Below are 18,577 nucleotides of genomic sequence, written 5' to 3'. Positions count from 1 at the left end.
AACATGTGGGCCAGCCAGTGTTATGGGTTGAATTGTGTTAAAAGATGTTAAGGCCCTGACTCCTATTATCTCAGAATGTGAGCTTATTTGGAAATAGGTTTGTTAAAGATGTGATTATAGATGCTCTTTCATTTAAAAAAGGGTTACAGCCCCATAAATCCATTATAAGTTGAAAATATTCTAAGTTGAAAATGAATTGAATACGCTTCACCTACCAAATGTCAGAGCTTAGCCTTTAAATATGCTTAGAACACTTACATTTGCACAGAATTGAGCACTGAATGATATATCATATAGCATATTGCCCAGAAAAAAGATCAAAATTCAAAGTAGTTTCTATTGAATGCTTATCACTTTCACACCATCATATAGTCAAAAACTCATAAATTGACCCATCATATAAGTCAGGGACTGTCTATTCCTAAGCTATTATAGTTTGGATTTGGAATGCCCCTCAAAGACTTATGTGTTGAGGGCTTGGTCCCCAATACAACAATGTTCAGAGATGGGGCTTTTGGGAAGTGATTGGTCCATGAGGGCTCTGACCTCATGAATGAATTAATCTATTGATGGGTTCATAATAAATGAACTATTGGGAGGTGGTGGAAACTGTAGGAGGTAGGGCCTAGGTCACTGGAGGCATGAAGAGTACATCTTGTCCCTAGCCACTTCCTCTTGTTCTCTGCTTTCTGGCTCTCATGAAGTGAGTAGCTCTGCTCTACCATGCCCTCTCTACCATAATAGTCTGCCTTACCACAGGCTCATAGCAATGGAGCCAGACTGAAACCATTCATTCATTCAGACTGAAACCTCTGACTGTGAGCCAAAATAAACTTCCTCTTTTACATGTTTTTCTCAGGTATTTTGTCATGCAATAAAAAGCTGACTAACACATAAATTAAATGAGGTCATACCATAGTAGGGTGGGTTCCTAGTCCAATATGCTTGGTCATCTTATATAATATGACAGCCATATGAAGAAACAAAGATAGAAGAAGAATGCTATGTGAAGAAGGAGGATTGGAGAGATGCATCTAGAAGCCAAGGAATGCCAAAGATTGCAAGCAAACCACCAGAATCTGGGAAGAGGCAAGGCAGTACTCTCCTAGAGGATAAAGAGACATCATGACCCTGTGGACATCCTAGTTCAGACTTTAGGCTCCCAGAACTAAGAGACAATAAATATATTTTTTCTAAGCAACTGATGTTGTGGTGCTTTGTTACAACAGACATAGGAAATTAATATAGCCAGAGACTGAGAGTTAGGAGACGAAGGAAGGGTGAGGGGTGGGAAAATATGGACTGTACTCAGAAAACAAGGCCAATTGAATGGATAAGAAAGACCAGTTAAAAGGAAGTGGGAGGGCTGGGGATGTGGCTCAAGCGGTGGCATGCTCGCCTGGCATGCAACGGGGAGCTAGGTTCCATCCTCAACACCACATAAAAATAAAAAATAAAGATATTGTGTCCACCTAAAACTAAAAAATAAATATTAAAAAAAGGAAGTGGGTATTCAAGCAAGAATAGGATGCCTTTGCTCCATACCTAGTGTGTTTGCAGGTCCTGACCTCACAGACAACACCGATTCCAAGGACTAGACTGGTCCCAGAGACTTTACAGATAAATAGTCTTACAATAAAGACCAGATCTATCACTCAACATTCAACAATCATTCAAGGAAGTTATAAAACCCTAATGAGAGAAATATACAAACATTTGAATAAGTAATCCCTTGTGCTTGGTTGAGGAAAATAAACATAGTAGCAAAAGCAATACATAAATTTTACATGCTGTCCGCTGAATTCCAAAGCAATAATTTTCTAAAACTTTGTTAAGAAATAGTGAACATTATCTGGAAAAAAAAAAACATCAGTAGGTAAGTACTCCAAAGAATATTTTTGGGGAAAAGAAGGAGGGCAGACAGCTCATCCTTCTAGATATCAAAACATAAAACAAAAGACAATGATAAATGCATATTGTACCAGGTTAAAAACTGGGGAGGAGCTGTGGCTGTAGCTCTGTGGCAGAGTGCTTGCCTAGCATGTGTGAGGCACTGTGTTTGATCCTTAGCACCATATGAAAATAAACAAATAAAATAAATGCATTCTGTCCATCTACAACTACAAAACTTTTTTTGGAAAAAGATGCTTGGGCTGGGGATGTGGCTCAAGCGGTAGCGCGCTCCTCTGGACGCTGGGTTCGATCCTCAGCACAACATACAAAGATGTTGTGCTCACCGAAAACTAAAAAATAAATATTAGAAAATTCTCTCTCTCTCTCTCTCTCTCTCTCTCTCTCTCTCTCTCTTAAAAAAAAAAAGGTGCTTTAGGATTGGGGATGTGGCTCAAGTGGTAGTGTGTTCGCCTATTATGCGTGAGGCACTGGGTTTGATCCTTAGCACCATATAAAAATAAACAAATAAAATAAAGGCATTCTGTACATCCACAACTACAAAACTTTTTTTAAAAAAAGATGCTTTAGGGTTGAGGATGTGACTCAAGTAGTAGCGTGCTCGCCTAGCATGCGTGAGGCACTGGGTTCGATTCTCAGCACCACATAAAAACAAAATAAAGATATTGTGTCCACCTAAAACTAAAAAATAAATATTAAAAAAATGCTTTAAAAAAAGTCACTGGGGAAATTTCATGAAAGGATGTAAGTTGATACTTTAGGAACAAATAACTCCCCAATGTTGGAACAACTGCTATGCACCAAAAAATTTAAGTTGTGCACATACTTCACACCAAAATAAATACCACATTTACTTATAAATTATTTTTAAATATGGAAGGAAAGAGGAAATTTTATTTATTTTTATTTTTTAAATATTTTTTAATTGTAGATGGACACAATATTTTTATTTTTATGCAGTGCTAAGGATCAAATCCAGTGCCTCACACATGCTAGGCAAGCATTCTACTACTGAGCTACAACCCCAGTCTAGAAATTTTAATTTTTAAAATACTTTTAGTTAGAGATGGACGCAATACCTTTATTTTATTTATTTATGTAGTGTTGAGGATCGAACCCAGTGCCTTACATGTGCTAGATAAGCACTCTACCACTGAGCTACAACCCCAACAGAGAAATTTTATTTATTTTATTTTTTCTATACCTAGAAGACCCAAAAAGGTCTACAAAGAAACTACTAGAACTAATAAATGAATTCAGCAAAGTGGCAGGATATAAAATCAACACGCATAAATAAAAAGCATTTCTGTATATCAGCGACAAAACTTCTGAAACGGAAATGAGGAAAAACACTCCATTCACAATATCCTCCAAAAAAATAAAATACTTGGGAATCAACCTAACAAAAGAGGTGAAAGATTTATACAATGAAAACTACAGAACCCTAAAGAGAGAAGTAGAAGAAGATCTTAGAAGATGGAAAAATATACCCTGTTCATGGATAGGCAGAACTAACATTATCAAAATGGCGATATTACCAAAAGTTCTCTATAGGTTTAATGCAATGCCAATCAAAATCCCAACGGCATTTCTTGTAGAAATAGATAAAGCAATCATGAAATTCATATGGAAAAATAAAAGACCCAGAATAGCAAAAGCAATTCTAAGCAGGAAGTGTGAATCAGGCGGCATTGCGATACCAGATTTCAAACTATATTACAGAGCAATAGTGACAAAAACAGCATGGTACTGGTACCAAAACAGGCGGGTGGACCAATGGTATAGAATAGAGGACACAGAGACTAATCCACAAAGTTACAACTATCTTATATTTGATAAAGGGGCTAAAAGCATGCAGTGGAGGAAGGATAGCATCTTCAACAAATGGTGTTGGGAAAACTGGAAATCCATATGCAACAAAATGAAACTGAATCCCTTTCTCTCGCCATGCACAAAAGTTAACTCAAAATGGATCAAGGAGCTTGATATCAAATCAGAGACACGGCGTCTGATAGAAGAAAAAGTTGGCTCCGATCTACATATTGTGGGGTCGGGCTCCAAATTCCTTAATAGGACACCCATAGCACAAGAGTTAATAACAAGAATCAACAAATGGGACTTAATTAAACTAAAAAGTTTTTCCTCAGCAAGAGAAACAATAAGAGAGGTAAATAGGGAGCCTACATCCTGGGAACAAATTTTTACTCCTCACACTTCAGATAGAGCCCTAATATCCAGAGTATACAAAGAACTCAAAAAATTAGACAATAAGATAACAAATAACCCAATCAACAAATGGGCCAAGGACCTGAACAGACACTTCTCAGAGGAGGATATACAATCAATCAACAAGTACATGAAAAAATGCTCACCATCTCTAGCAATCAGAGAAATGCAAATCAAAACCACCCTAAGTAACCATCTCACTCCAGTAAGATTGGCAGCCACTATGAAGTCAAACAACAACAAGTGCTGGCGAGGATGTGGAAAAAAGGGTACACTTGTGCATTGCTGGTGGGACTGCAAATTGGTGCGGCCAATTTGGAAAGCAGTTTGGAGATTCCTGGGAAAGCTGGGAATGGAATCACCATTTGACCCTGCTATTGCCCTTCTCGAACTATTCCCTGAAGACCTTAAAAGAGCATGCTACAGGGATACTGCCACATCGATGTTCATAGCAGCACAATTCACAATAGCTAGACTGTGGAACCAACCCAGATGCCCTTCAATAGATGAATGGATAAAAAAAAATGTGGCATTTATACATTATGGAATATTATGCAGCACTAAAAAATGACAAAATCATGGAATTTGCAGGGAAATTGATGGCACTAGAGCAGATTATGCTTAGTGAAGCTAGTCAATCCCTAAAAAACAAATACCAAATGTCTTCTTTGATATAATGAGAGCAACTATGAGCAGAGTAGGGAGGAAGAGCAGGAAAAAAAAAGATTAACTTTAAACAGAGACATGAGATGGGAGGGAAAGGGAGAGAAAAGGGAAATTGCATGGGAATGAAGGGAGACCCTCATTGCTATACAAAATTACATATAAGAGGTTGTGAGGGGAATGGGAAAATAAACAAGGAGAGAAATGAATTACAGTAGATGGGGTAGAGAGAGAAGATGGGAGGGGAGGGGAGGGGGGATAGTAGGGGATAGGAAAGGTAGCAGAATACAACAGTTACTAATAGGGCATTATGTAAAAATGTGGATGTGTAACCGATGTGATTCTGCAATCTGCATTTGGGGTAAAAATTGGGAGTTCATAACCCACTTCAATCTAATGTATGAAATATGATATGTCAAGAGCTTTGTAATGTTGTGAACAACCAATAAAAAAATTTGAAAAATAAATAAAAAAAATAAAAAATAAAAAATATTTTGTTTTAGTTGTAGTTGGACACAATACCTTTATTTTATTTTTATGTGGTGCTGAGGATCGAACCCAGGGCCTCACCCATACTAGGCAAGAGCTTTACCACTGAGTCATAACTCCAGCCCCAGAAATTTTATTTTTAAGGGCATAAAATTACCAGTAACCATATGGCTAGGTTTAATTTTTTTAAATTTAGGCATATAAAAACTAAATTTAAACCAGGCATGGTGGTACATGCCCGTAATCCCAGAGATTCCACAGATTGAGGCAGGAGGTTTATTGAGGCCAGCCTTAGTAAGACCCTGTCTCAAAATACAATAAAAAGAGCAGGGAATATGAGGATGTAACTTAGTTGTAGAATGCCCCTGGGTTCAATCTCCAGTATAAGAAAGAAAGAAAAAAAATACCTAAATTTAAAGAAAAAAATATGGCAACCAGAACCACTATTAAAAGTTCCATGCATAGGGCTGGGATATAGCTCAGTGGTGGAGCTCTTGCCTAGCTAGCATGCACAAGGCCTGATGCAAAAAGCCAAAAAAAAAAAACCCGAACAGTTCCACACGTGGTGACTTAAGCAACGTAAATTTATTTTCTCATAATTCTGAAGACTATAAATCTGAGTGTGTCAAGGTGTCAATGGGGTTGGTTTCTTACTCTCTCTGGCTGGTAGATAGTATGAGAGGTGGGTCAGAGTTAAACCCTAGGAAGGGGTTTATGGGAACTCCCAATTTATAGCCAGTTGGTCAGTTGCAATTGATTTCTGAAGCAGGGGGCAGTCTTATGGGACTGAGTCCTTGACCTGTGGGATCTGACACTCTGTCCAGGTAGAGAGTGTCAAAATTAAGTAGAATTCTAGGATACCTAGTTGGCATCTGCCAGATAATTGGTTGTTGGTGAGAAGAAATCCTCACACATTTTAGTTACCAGAGATGATGTTTTCTGGTGAGTGGTATGTATGAGAGCTGCAAAAACACACTTTGTTTTTAAACACGCTGTGTTTTTTCCTATCTTTTGTCACTGTCTCTGTGTCTTCACATGGTCTTATCTCTATGTGTACATATGTCAAAGTTTCCTCTTCTTATAAAGAACCAAGTCATGGGCTGGGGCTATAGCTCAGCGGCAGGGTGCTTGCCTAGCATGTGTGAGGCACTGGGTTTGATCCTCAGCACACATAAAAATAAAATAAATAAAATAAAGGCATTATGTCCATCTACAACTACAAAAAAAAAATTTAAAAAAGAACCAAGTCATGTTGGATTACGGCCAACCCTATACTTCATTTTAGCTTAATTGCCTCTTTAAGGACTCTATCTCCAAATAAGGACATATTCTTAGGTACTGGGGGCTAAGCCTTCAACATATGAATTTGAGGGGGACACAATTTAGTCCACAGTAGGAACAAAATAGAAAATATTTGGTATATGGTAAATAAAAGTTTAATACTCAAAACTGATAAAGAATTGATATAAATTTATAAGATCTGTGTCCAGCATTCACTGTCAGGGATGCTACAGGCCCATCTGTCATCTGCTTGCTCCATCAGATAGAGAGAGCCCTGAGCTGTTGTTCTCCATTCACTGAGTAGAGCATGAGCCATTTTCCTTGGTCAAATACCCTTGAGTAGTAAACAACATGCCCATCCATACTCAGAGGTCCTGGATCTGATAGTCAAAAAGCAAAGATAGAACTGTGAATAAACACATGAAGAATGTATTTATATATAACTGATGGAATTGTTGGCAACCATACCCTCATGTTGCCAAGACAATTTCAAAATGTAGTGAGTAGCTGTGGGGGGGACCTGCACACACTAATCTCCCAGATGACACTCTGATAACACTGATAACCCACAGGGTTTGGTGGGTTTTTGTTTTTTGTTTGTTTGGTACTGGGATTGAACCCAGGGGTACTTTACCACTGAGTTACATCCCGAGCTGTTTTTATTTTGAGACAGGGGTCTCACTAAGTTGCCCAGGATGGCATTGAACTTGACATCCTTCTGTCTCAGCCTCACCAGTCACTAGGACCTCACCAGTCACTAGGACCTGTGCCACTGCACCTGGCTAATCCACAGCTTTTGATTCAAGTGCAAGAACCCAGTCCTAAGAAATATCATAAAAGGAAGAAATTAAAAATCAGTGTATACAAAGTGAGTCAGAGAAGTGAAGCATTTACAAACAATAGAAAATAGAAATTGAGGCCAAAAATGCTAGGAGAGGGAAGAGCATAATAAGAGAGGTAAATGTGCTGAGTGTGGAGACACATGCCTATAATCCAGCTACCAGGGAGGTAGAGACAGGAGGTCTGCAAGTTCGAGGACAGCCTCTGAAACTTTAGCAAGACCCTGTCTCAAAATAAAAAATAAAAGGGCAGGAGATGTAGTTCACCACTGGGTTCAATCCCCAATACTAAAAAAAAAAAAAGGCAAATGTGACTGTTGTTGATACTGAGAAATGAAAAATGGCCAACACTGACAGGAAAAGAGCCCAACATAACATGTTCCCTAGTGCCCTAGTCACAGGGCTGCAGAGTGTATAAGTGCCTAACAGATAAAATGAGGAAGGACAAAAGGAACCCTAGGATGCTGATGGCCCAGTAACTTTGGAAAATGTCTTTCCTGAGAAGATTTTTCATAGAAAGCAAAGTAGAAAAATGGTACCTTCCAGAACACAGAGGCCTTTGCTAACTATCAGGTTAGGGGTGAAGAAGATACCTAGACCCGCTCATATTAAGTCAAAATTAACATGAGCCTGGGGAATGCTCCCAAAACCAGAGAACATGGCCCAGCCAGGAATAGAATATAACCACCTTATCACCCTCTCAAACACAGCCCTGGTTGTCAGTTCCTCACGGGTGTCAAGCTCAGAACATCTGGGGTGTCACAGACCATTCAGGTGGGTTTGGATAGCACTGAGGGTCATTAGCTTCCCCAAATACAAACGTTCACCCAGGATCCTTTATATATGCAGTCAATTTACACACTCCACAGACACTCACAACCAGTATGATACACACATACCTCAGACATTCCCATATCCCCCATCATGGAATACTTATACCCCCTAGATAGACCCACACACACCCAGATACATAAACAATCCATACATAAACACATATACATACAACCCCTGCTGACACACATCTATAGCTCCCAGAGAAACACACCCACACACCCAACATAAACACCTCCCTCAGAAACACTCCTCACCCATAACCCCCATACTTATGCACCCACAAATACATATTACCATCCCCGTAGATCCCCCTACCACAAGATCTCTCTACCACATCCTCATAGGGACCTACATATCCCACACAGATATACTCATCCCATAATACATCCTGCAGTCACACATGCCATTAGGTCACACCTAATAAAAATTTAACTTTGACAAAAGTTAGCCATTCCCATCTCATTCATTAAAATGGCCAGTGGGCCCCTTTTTGAGTTTTTTAAAATATTTTTGTCAGTAGACCTTTATTTTATTTATTTATATGTGGTGCTGAGAATCGAACCCAGTACCTCACACATGCTAGGCAAGCGCTCTACCACTGAGCCACAAGCCCAGCCATTTTTTGAGACTTTTTTAAATGAAAAATTTAGGCTTTGAGGATCAAATACATCTAGCCTCAGGACTGCTTTGAGTTTTTCTGAGGACTCACCCTGGGGTGACTCTTCAATTGCCTTCTTTGAGAGGTGTAGGAGTTGCCCAGTCTCCTTTAATTCTGGGCATTTCCTAAAGCTGACTTCTTCACACTTGCTCATACCCACAAATGCCACAGACCCCTGTCAAATGCACACACCCAAGGGCAACACCCCCACCCAACTTCCTGCACACATTCCAGGCCCCTGAGGGAGAAGGAAGCTGAGGGAAGGGAGTGGTCACTGGCTGTAAAGCAGATATCAAATGCCCACTGACTCAAAACAGCAGCACCCTCCTGGGGTGAGGTAGCCCTGGGTCCCTCACTCTTGCTTCTACCAGAGGATATTCCCAAGAGGCAAAGGAAGGGAACATAGCAACACTCCAAAGCCATGAAACATTCATCTCCCACAGTCAGATCCCCTTACACTGTACTCACTCTGTCTTGACCCCTGGTCTGTTCTGGCCTGGCCTGACCTGAGAGACTCTCCTGGAATGGCTGGAGCCAGCCAGGGAGGTCAGACATGATGTTTGAGGCCAGTACATCTGCCTCCCCTCATCATCCATGTCCCAGTCCACTAACTAGGCAGGAGCTGGCCAAACAGTCTGTGATTTATCCTGCCCCCATCATCCATGTCCCAGTCTACTAACCAGTCAGAAGCTGGCCAAACAGAGCCCAGTCCAACCAAGGTCTGCAGGGAGAAAAAACAGTCAAGGTGGGACACTGACCCTAAATATTTTACTGTCCTCCTTCCCTTAGAGCCTCCAGGGAGTTAAGCTCCTTATCCCCGAAACATACTCATACTCTCAACCCATATATTCCCTTTGGGCTGCCACCCAACACCCAGCCCCTGAGCCTGGAACCTAGATGCCAGTCCAGAAGAAGCTGGGCTGTGTGATGGCTACCTAGACTTCCTGGATGTCCAGTTTTAGGGGTTCTAGGGGGTCCCTCTTTACCTTAATGGCTGGCTCTGGCCTTGGCTGGCCTCTGGGCTAGATCCTTCAGGGGATGCTTCCAGAGTTGTGTCTTCCTCTGGGGCTTGAAGCCACCGAAGTTCCTCAGGCTGCAGGGCCTGGTACCAGGGTGGGGGCCCACCTTCAGGGGCCAGCACAGGGCTAGCAGCCTCCTGATCTGCCCCACAGGTCCCTCTGGCCCCTGGGAGCTGCAGGAATCGCTGCATTGGGCATCAGGTCCTGCTCCAGGATAGGACTGAGCTGGTAAGTGAGCTGGGGCTTTCTGTCACAGTCACCAGGAGGCCGGCCCCAAAGTAACCTGACACTGGCCAGGAGGGAGGTTCTGGTTTCCTCTTCCCTACTCAGAGATGAGATCTCAGAAGGGACAGAAGGGCAGAGCCTGTGGACAAAGTCTACCCCAATCTCTGGGCAGGGAACTCCCCTCTGATACAGGCAGAGGCAGGGAATGCCCTCTTCACCTCCAATCCCACGGCCCAACTGGACCTCAGGTTCCTAAGAACTGCTTACCCCCAGAAATTTTGCATGTATGTCCCCCTTTCATGCCTCCCCCAAGCCTCTTGATCTTCACTGCCTTTCCAGAGCCAGTATCTTGAGGTCTTCCTTCCCATTAGCCTTCTCTGTTTGATCTCTGCTTCTTCCCTCCCAGGCTTCAGGGTCCCTCTCTCCATCTGTTCTCTCTCTCACTCTTGTCCTTGGTCCTCCTGTCCCACTGCCCTCCACTGCCCCACCCTGCTTTATTCACCATATTTTAAACCCCTAGGACCATCAAGTCCCAGCCCTCAGCCTTGCCCTTTCTCTCAAAGCTATACTATCTGCCTCTCCCAGAATGAAAGTCTTTAGAAGAAACCCCCTACAGCTCCCCGCCCCAGGCTCACACACTTCTGCATCTACAATATGTTCTCTCTCCTCCCTATGGGCAGAGCTGATCCTCCTTGCACCCAAGCTAGTTCCTTCCCATCAAGGATGAAGCTACTTCATTCCCTTCAGTCTTTCTCTTGCTACTGGCTCCTTCTTATCAGCACTCAATTCTTTTTCCTAATAATAAACAAACAAAAATAACTGCCAAAAAAATCCATGAACTGATAATCTCCTGCAGCCAACTCTTTTTTTTCCTTAAAAACTACTTAAAAGCAAAATTCCCATTGTATATTATTTATTCACCTTCTATTTGTTCCTTTATTCACTTTAACCTAGCTTTAGATATTGATTTAGAATATATATATCATGAAGGGTCATGATCTCTGCAACTTACACCATTCAACCCAAAATACACATGGAGAGATGGCTAGATAAAGCAAGCAAGTTATCAAAGATGTTTGATTCTAGATGGGAGATATATATATATATATATATATTCATTTAAATTTTCTGTTTAAAATAATTCATAATAGAATGTTGGGGACAAATAATCTGGCTCCTGTTGTCTTCACTTTGCCAGAAATGGTCTCGCAGGGCAGGAGGTAGGGAGTGGAATGGGAAGGACTTGACCTCTTTGTGAACCAATAGTCTCAAATTTCTTATCTTGTTTGACTTGGTCTTAAAGGGCATAGACACTACTGTTCACTTTATCTTTCTTGAAATTGCATTTTATTTTCTTCCTGCCCTTTGGTTCACTTCTTCTCAAGTACCTTGAAACATTCCCCTAGCTCTCTATTTGCCTTAACATTAGTGTCTTTGAGTTCAGACTTGTGCCTAATCTGAATTTAGATCCTTTCCCTGATTACTTTCACTGCCTCCTATGGCCTTAATTAACATATATGTTAACAATGTCCTCATCTCTCTCCTAGAATACAAATCCTACTACATTTTAACTATTACATTTGAATACCACTCAAAGTCAACATTCAATCTTATCATGTTCAAAGTTGGGCTCAACACTTCCACAAATTCGTTTGTAACATCATCTTTATTTTTAATTACACTGAATCCTGCTACCATCTATTTGGCTGTAAGAACTAGTAACCAGAGTATCATCCTTAACTTTTTCCAGCCACATCCTCTTACCCCTATTTCCCAAATCCAGTCATCGAGTCAGGTCTGCTCTTCTTCACAGTCCTTAAATTCTCTGTCCTTCTGCTCTAGACCACTAATGTGAACTGCCTGTCAACTTCAACATCCCCATTACTTATTTCTTGCTTGGTTCAACAAACCCTCTAATCTCTTCTCCACAGTCCATACTGTGAGCCTTTGAAAATAAAAACCTGATGGTGATAGTTTCTTAGAACCCTTCAGTGGTCCTTCCTACCCTCATTTCTGGTCACATGGTACTAGAACATACAAAATTTATAACCTGGATTGACTTAATTCTTCAACCTTTCACTCTTGGCTCTCCACTTTCTCCTATGGCTCCCCACTTTTTTGCAGTACTGGGGACCAAACCCAGTGATGTTTTACCACTGAGCTACTTGTCCAGCCCTATTTATTTGTTTATTTACTTTTGGTAGGATTGGGGATTGAACTCAGGGCTTGTGCATGCAAGGCAAGCACTCTACCAACTGAACTACACCCACAGCCCCCTTTTTATTTTTTAATGTGACAGTTTCTTGCTAAATTGCCCAGGCTGTCCTCCAACTTGTGATCTTCCTGCCTCAGCCTCCAGAGTTGCTGGGATTACAGGTGTTCACCTCCATGCTCACACTCCAGCCCTCTTTATACTGAATTGTCACAGACTGCTTCATCTGTGCTCCCTCTGGACCAACTTGAGGAAAAGGACTTTCTCTGTGTTCACATCTGTATTCAGTGACTAGCATGGGACTGTACATGGTAGGCCTTTAATAAATGCTTGTCGTAGAATTTACGCATAAACAAATGAACAAACGAGTCAAAGGTGGGAGGAAGTTAAGGTAGAATTGAACTGTAAGGGCAATGTGGGCAGCAAAGGTGTGTGTGCCAGATGCCTGACGGCCGATGGGTGCCAGAATGAGAGAAAATGAATTTGTAGGAGGAGCCATGCCTGAGAATTTCTGCGTCTACATCCAAGGCCCACCTTCCTGGAGAGGCCCCAGGCTCACACTCAAGTTCACAGGCTCGGACCCCTCCCCCACTTTTTAATTTTTTAAGCCAATCAGCCCTACGCGAAAAAGACTGGGCGCCTATAAATCTGAGCTGAAACCAGGAGACACCTAGGACTGAACTGGACAACTGGTTCTCCCGAAACCGACCTGGTTGGCCCATCCCCCATCAGCCTACACTCCCACCCCGATCCGGGTCCAGGTGGGTCCCTAGGGATTGAGTGGCGGCTCTGGGGCCCCGGGCCGCCGCGGGAGGGGGCTGGGCGGGCTTCCGGTCGGCTCGGCCGCAGCGGGCGGGCCCGGGCGCTGTCCATGGTGCCCACGACATCCGCCAAGTCCCGGCCCTCGCGGCGGCTCCCTCACCGCTTGTAGTCGGAGGAGAAGATGCCGCCGCTCGCCGGGTCGTGGCCGTACTCGGGCTCCCCAGGGCCAGCGGAGCCGCCCTTGTCTTCACTGTATGCAGGGGCGGTCGACATGGGGGGGGTGGCTGGGAGAAGGCTTCGCCAGAGAGGAGGCCGCGAGGCCGAAGTCGGGCGGAGGCCCAGGAACCGGGCGCAGGACCTAGGAGGGATCCGCGGCTCAAGCCCAGCTCCGCAAAACTGCAAACTGCAACGGTCGAGGCTGCGCTCGGATTTATCCCTCTCCGCGGCGCTTGGAGGTTCTTAAAGGCACCAGCGGCCGGGGATCTCAGGGCGTGTCGGCTAGGGGGCGGGTGGGGAGGGGCTGCAGTGTCTGCCCCGCCCCAATCTCGCGGAAATCCCCCCCGCCCCAAGGCTGGTTCCTGCCCTTTAAAGGGACCTGAAGCACTCCACGTCTGGGGACGGGTGTGGCTGTGGCATTGAAGATGGGAGAGCCTTCCGAGGCGTGGAAGGGGTGCACAACGTCTGTACCCATCCCTGATCACCCGACCTGAGTGGAAAGACCTTTAGAGGGTTCCACACGCTCCTGAAGTGGAGGGTGGGGAAATGGGTTGAAAGGAAGACTATGTTCCCAGGCCTAGGGGGGGAAGGAAGCACCACACAGAAGACCAGCCACAGTGACCTAAGGATGCTTCCTTTCCTGTCCTATCTTTTCTAGAAAATCTAGGCTCCTCTGATGTCGTTCTGCCTTTTAAGTGGGAATCTGAATAGCTTCCTGGAAGAGGTGGAATTTATGGGCAAGCACCGAGGAACTCTTACTGGGCTTTGGAAAGTACTTTAATGATCCTTTCTGAAGTCCCCTCTGGCCACCCAGGAGGGCAAAAGGTCATACCTAGCCCATGCTTAGCTTCAGGTCCACCGATGCCTAAGAAGAAAGGAAAATGGAAGAGATCAGATTAGGATCTGCCAGTACTCCTGGAGGTGATGCCTCTAGTTCCCAAGGCCTGAAACACCCCCAAGGGCCAAGCAAGGAGGGTCTAGTCAGAGGGAAAGTAGTGAACCAGGCTGGGGAAAGGGATTGGATCTAGATGAGCGTCAGGTTGGGAGACTGGAGTCTCTTGGCTGGACTTGGAGAGTGGGAGAGTTCCTAAGAGCTAAGTCTTGATCTGTGCACTAGGGTCCTGAAGTCTCCAAGGCCAGAATTGGTGGACCTCGTTGGAAATGAATGGGGCTTAGAAAGGTGGAGCTTGGCTCAGTATTGTGCAAATGGGAATAATGGGGGCTTGACCAGGACTGGGATGGAAGCTGGACCTGACCTGGAGGTTGGTAAGCTGAAGTAAATACATATGGCCAGGATCTGTGAGTTGAGGCCTGGGGCCTACTTGGAATGGGCACAAAAGGGTTTCAAAGAGCCTGGAAGTTCAACAAATAGCCTGGGCCTATTTGGTTCTGGGGGCTTTGGACCTGCCAGACTAAAGCAGATCTTGAGTTTGGAGGAATGAGGCTTCAGTGGAGTTGAGAGGAGCGGGCCTGAACTTTGCAGGTGCAATTGATAAGGCTGTTAGCAGGCCCTATTGGGGTGAGATTCTGCATGAGTAGCTGGGCTATGCTTACTGAGTTAGGGTTTCTGTCCAAGCCGAGCAGGTGCAGTGCAAAGTGCACACAGTTGTTGCGTGTGGGATGATAGGGAGGTGGATCTGTATCCATAGCTTCGCGTACTCGGAGCTCCAGCAATGTGCGGTTAATGCCACCTCGTCGACGAAGCACACGCCAGAGGGAGCGGGAGCGCAGCATTGGGCCCTGCCCCTGTTTGCATACAACTCCTTCCCAGGAACCCAGAAACTTATGTGGCCCACAACTGTCAGGTATCTTGCCTGTGGGGATCACGGGCCAGGTACACATCAGAACAATCTTAGGTGCTATACTTAGTAGCTCCATACCTGTATTTCTTTGGATCTGGAAGCCCTGGTACCCATATGCCCTGGTACCCTATCTTCAGAGACCCACACCCCCTGCCCAGGACCACAGCCTGCATCACCATGTAGCCCACCCACTTGTGGGGTGTGCTTGGCTGGGCAACCTCTCTTTGCACATTTGAGCCTTAATTTCAGCTGAAGGCACTCACCCTCAAAGTGGATGATTTCTCTGTGGCCACAATATACACCCACATGGGCCCCGCACCAGCGTCCAGTTGGGGACTGCAGCCTAAACAGGAAGAGGTCTCCAGGCTCAGGATCACTTTGTTCCAACTCCACAGCTTCAAAGTGCTGACCCAGGAAAGCTTCTGAGAAGAAGAACTGAAAGGTTCTGGATGCCCCAATAATTGTCTGGGAGGAGAAAGGAAATAGACTGCAGGGCATTTGTACAGACCTGGTTGAAGAGAAGCTGGATCACTCTACTGATCATAAATGGCACATGATTTGGGATTGGACCCTAGGCAAAATGTCTTAATTGCCCCACATTTGCTTCCCTGACACTGGGACAGCTCAAATTATCCTGGCCTTGAGCCAGGCTGAGAACTGCTCATTTTCCAGCAACTGGGACCTCCTTTCCATCCACCTGTGTCTTCTCATCTCAAAATTTGGCCATTCTATTCTCTTCCTCTGCCCCATTTCCCATCTTGCCATTCCTGGAAACGACACTGGGGACTGGGTGTCAGCTGGTACCTGGACTGAACAGGTGACCTGAAGAAAGAAGAAAACCTCAGTGAGATCTGGACGCAGGACAGATCCCTCCTCCCAAGCCCAATAACCTTTTTTTTTTTCCCCTAGAAGGTTTTAATTTTTTTATTAGTTGTTCAAAACATTACAAAGCTCTTGACATAATTCATACATTTGATAAGTCCAACAACCTTGACAGCAAATATCCATTGAGCAGTGGCTCACTGGATCCTTAATGTAATCTTACAAGATGGGTAAAGTATCCATGTATTTATGTCTGTGTGTGTGTTGTGTGTGTGTATTGCTGAGTATGAAACCCAGGGCCTTGCACATGCTAGGCAAGCACTCTGCCACTGAGCTACATCCCCAGTCCTTTTTGTTTTGAGATAGGGTCTCACTAAATTGCCTAGGCTGGCCTTTAACTTGGCAATTCTCCTGTCTCAGCATCCAAAATTGTTGGGATTACAGGTTATGCCACCACACCTGGCTGTTATCACCATTTTTAGGATAAAGAAACTGAGGTTCAGGGCTGGAGATGTGGCTCAAGCAGTAGCACGCTCGCCTGGCATGCGTGTGGCCCAGGTTCGATCCTCGGCACCACATACAAGCAAAGATGTTGTGCCCGCCAAAAACTAAAGAAAAAAAAAAATTTAAAAAATTCTCTCTCTCTCGCACTCTCTCTCTCACACTCTCTCTTTAAAAAGAAAGAAAGAAAGAAACTGAGGTTCACAAACTTTACCAGAGTTCACACAGCTAATATATGCCTACATGACTTTGTGTCCTGTGACCCTGGTACTAAACATCAGTCACATATTCTTCTTCCATAAAACAAAGTGAGAAAGGTAGTTTAGTTCAGGTTTCTTCTATCTCTACTGGGAACAGAGGGATTTGGGGGCTTGAGAGGATGGCTCCATTGCATGGGCTGTGCTTATGCTTTGGCCTCAGAGACTGGGAAAGGGGGTGGGCCTATTGGGCCCCTGAACTCTCCTAGGCTGACAGAAGAGCTGGGAACAGGAAGTGACCCATGGTACCAGGTCTCTGGGCATCTTTGTGAAGAAAGAAAGGGTTGACTCCAGCATATCTGACTTGGGTAAGAAGGACTCAGATTCAAATGAGGCGCTGCCCAAGACCATGATGCATAATGCCAGCCACTTTGTGGTTCACCATGTGTCTACCTTGACCCTTCCTTTCCCTCCTGGCCACAGCCTATAATATCCTTGCTGAGTGAGCCCCTTTTTCTGACTGGACCTGTGGAAGACTCAGGTAACCAACTCATCCCAGTCTGTCTGACTTTGCATGTTTTAAAGTTGAAAGTCTTGCATCCTAGGAACCCAGGAAAACTTGGACAGTTGGTCACTCTTGACTTCAGAAGACCACAGGGAGAACTCTATCATGTGAATAGCACTTTGGTCTTGAGTCATACTCTCCCAATATCTACTAGGTAGGGAGTGCACCTTTCTTCCTTCTTCATTCTCCCTCAAAACCTAATGGGCTAAGCAGAGGTTACAGCTGTGGAAGAGGATGGACTGTCCTATCCCCTGTTGAGGCAGCAGGCACCTATCTGGAAAGAAGACAAGATGAGCCAAGGACTTCTGCTTCAATTACCTGGGATGTGAAGCTCATCTAGGGAGAAAAACAAAACAAAAAACAACCATCACTGCCTAACTCTCTGCTTCTATTGTCCCCCAAAGGCTGTACACTGTATCAGTGAGTTTGTCTGTCTATATGCTGGTGCATGGTTGTATGTCTGGTGTTCCCAAGAGTCTGTGCTAGAATGCTGTCTGTGACTGAGACCTAGTACTGGCAATGTCACCTTTCTATATGAGACATAAAATAAGCCACTTCCTCTCTCTGGGCCTCAATTTCCTCATCTGTGAACTGGGGACAATAAAGTTGGAGGGCTGGACATCACATAACTATTGTAAAGCACTGGACAAGGCAAGAGGGCAGGGTTTGTTTATCTAAGATCTGCTCCTGAGCATGCAGATTTGGATGCCAAGAGGAGGGTGGGGAGAATATATCTTTCTCAATTCAGAGGAGAAGAACAATGGGCCCTCAGAGGTCGGTGGCCTCCCTGTCACCCCTGTCCCAGAGCTCAAAGGGAATCACCCAGCTGGAAAGGCCCTGCAAAGCAGGGCCCCACCTCTAACTTTCCCTCTTAAAGTTCTCACTGGGGTTGGGCAGGGAGACACTTTGGCCACTGTCAACTGAGCTCCTGGGTCAGGGTCTGGACTACAACATGCCCCTTCAGATAGGGAAATCTATGTCCACACATGGTTCTCTATTCAAAATGATAATAGCATTTATTGCCAGAAACTGTGCTAAAGCCCGGCTTAGCTCTGACAACATCAGAAGGAGATAATGTTATCATTGTTATTTTATAGATGGAGAAACTGAAGTTTGGGGAAGTTGCTAAGTTTACAAGATAGAAAGTGGCAGAACCAGGATTCAAGCTGAGATGATCTGGCTTAGCTTCTGTGTCCTTAACCACTGTACAGGACTCCCTCTCTTATACTGTTAGCACAGGGGTCTCCCTTCCCCCACACTCAACCACCAGGAAGCCCTCAACCCCTATATCCTTCCTGACCTGGTGAAACAGTCACCCTTCCACTTGACTTTCATTTGGCTAAGATTTCATTTCC

General features: G+C 44.3%; 2 protein-coding genes across 5 annotated transcripts in view; both read right to left on the bottom strand.

The window, feature by feature from the left end:
- The window catches only part of Ap3b2 (adaptor related protein complex 3 subunit beta 2), a 36,755-nt gene extending 23,363 nt beyond the window's left edge, over window positions 1-13,392 (bottom strand). For all 4 annotated transcript variants that reach the window (XM_026388152.2, XM_026388153.2, XM_026388155.2 and 1 more), the window contains exon 1: window positions 13,280-13,392. In XM_026388152.2, the coding sequence (XP_026243937.1) occupies window positions 13,280-13,392 (113 nt within the window). The remainder of the gene's footprint in view (window positions 1-13,279) is intronic.
- A 1,389-nt stretch (window positions 13,393-14,781) lies between these two features.
- LOC113182276 (uncharacterized) lies at window positions 14,782-15,635 on the bottom strand. Its single transcript, XM_026388108.1, has 2 exons — window positions 15,401-15,635; window positions 14,782-15,149 (listed from the first exon to the last, which is right to left on the bottom strand). Exons 1-2 carry the CDS (start codon window positions 15,633-15,635, stop codon window positions 14,782-14,784), a joined length of 603 nt encoding a protein of 200 aa, XP_026243893.1.
- Window positions 15,636-18,577: the final 2,942 nt, after the last annotated feature.

Source organism: Urocitellus parryii, chromosome 6 (assembly GCF_045843805.1).
Source record: "Urocitellus parryii isolate mUroPar1 chromosome 6, mUroPar1.hap1, whole genome shotgun sequence".
In the NCBI taxonomy this organism is placed as follows: Eukaryota; Metazoa; Chordata; class Mammalia; order Rodentia; family Sciuridae; genus Urocitellus; species Urocitellus parryii.
This window is presented reverse-complemented; position numbering and strand designations above follow the sequence as displayed.

Excerpts from the sequence above, each read along its gene's own strand:
- LOC113182276 (XM_026388108.1), bottom strand. The coding sequence starts at position 15,635 with ATGCCCTGCAGTCTATTTCCTTTCTCCTCCCAGACAATTATTGGGGCA. Across the intron at positions 15,150-15,400 it reads AGAAATCATCCACTTTGAGG|GCAAGATACCTGACAGTTGT; the intron begins GTGAGTGCCTTC and ends TGATCCCCACAG.